This window comes from Merops nubicus, unplaced genomic scaffold, assembly GCF_000691845.1.
Source record: "Merops nubicus isolate BGI_N331 unplaced genomic scaffold, ASM69184v1 scaffold26643, whole genome shotgun sequence".
NCBI lineage: Eukaryota > Metazoa > Chordata > Aves > Coraciiformes > Meropidae > Merops > Merops nubicus.
This window is the reverse complement of record NW_008599979.1, coordinates 5,191-5,585: the sequence shown is the minus strand read 5'-3', so window position 1 is coordinate 5,585 and position 395 is coordinate 5,191. Positions and strand designations below refer to the sequence as shown.

At 62.5% G+C, this 395-nt stretch overlaps 1 protein-coding gene across 1 annotated transcript in view; it reads left to right on the top strand.

Moving 5' to 3' along the window:
- Positions 1 to 124: 124 nt before the first annotated feature.
- Positions 125 to 395, top strand: part of LOC103770323 (multiple epidermal growth factor-like domains protein 6) — a gene marked incomplete at both ends in the record, with an annotated part of 5,135 nt that continues 4,864 nt past the window's right edge. Inside the window, one exon of the mRNA XM_008937579.1 lies at positions 125 to 253. Within this exon, the coding sequence (XP_008935827.1) occupies positions 125 to 253 (129 nt within the window). The remainder of the gene's footprint in view (positions 254 to 395) is intronic.

Below are 395 nucleotides of genomic sequence, written 5' to 3'. Positions count from 1 at the left end.
CGGGCAGGGCAGAGTCCCCTTGTCGTTATAAGGAAGCAGCTGCTGGATGCTGTCGTTTCCATTCATAGCCTGGGGACACCAGGACAGGACGGGTTCCTCAGTCTCCTTTGCTTCTGCTTGCCAGAGTGCCCGGAGGGATGGTTTGGGCTGAGCTGTCGGCACCGCTGTCAGTGTGACAACGGGGCTGCCTGTGACCACGTCAGCGGGGCCTGTACCTGCAGCCCGGGCTGGCGAGGAACCTTCTGCGAGCACCGTGAGTACCTGCTCCTGGGGACCCCCGGGCTCCCTGCCAGCGGGCTCTGCGCTCCTGCCTGGCTGTGCCATCCCATCACAGCAGCAAGAATCCCTCAGGATGGTGATGGGGAAACCACACGTCTGGAAGTTGCCCAGTCTTT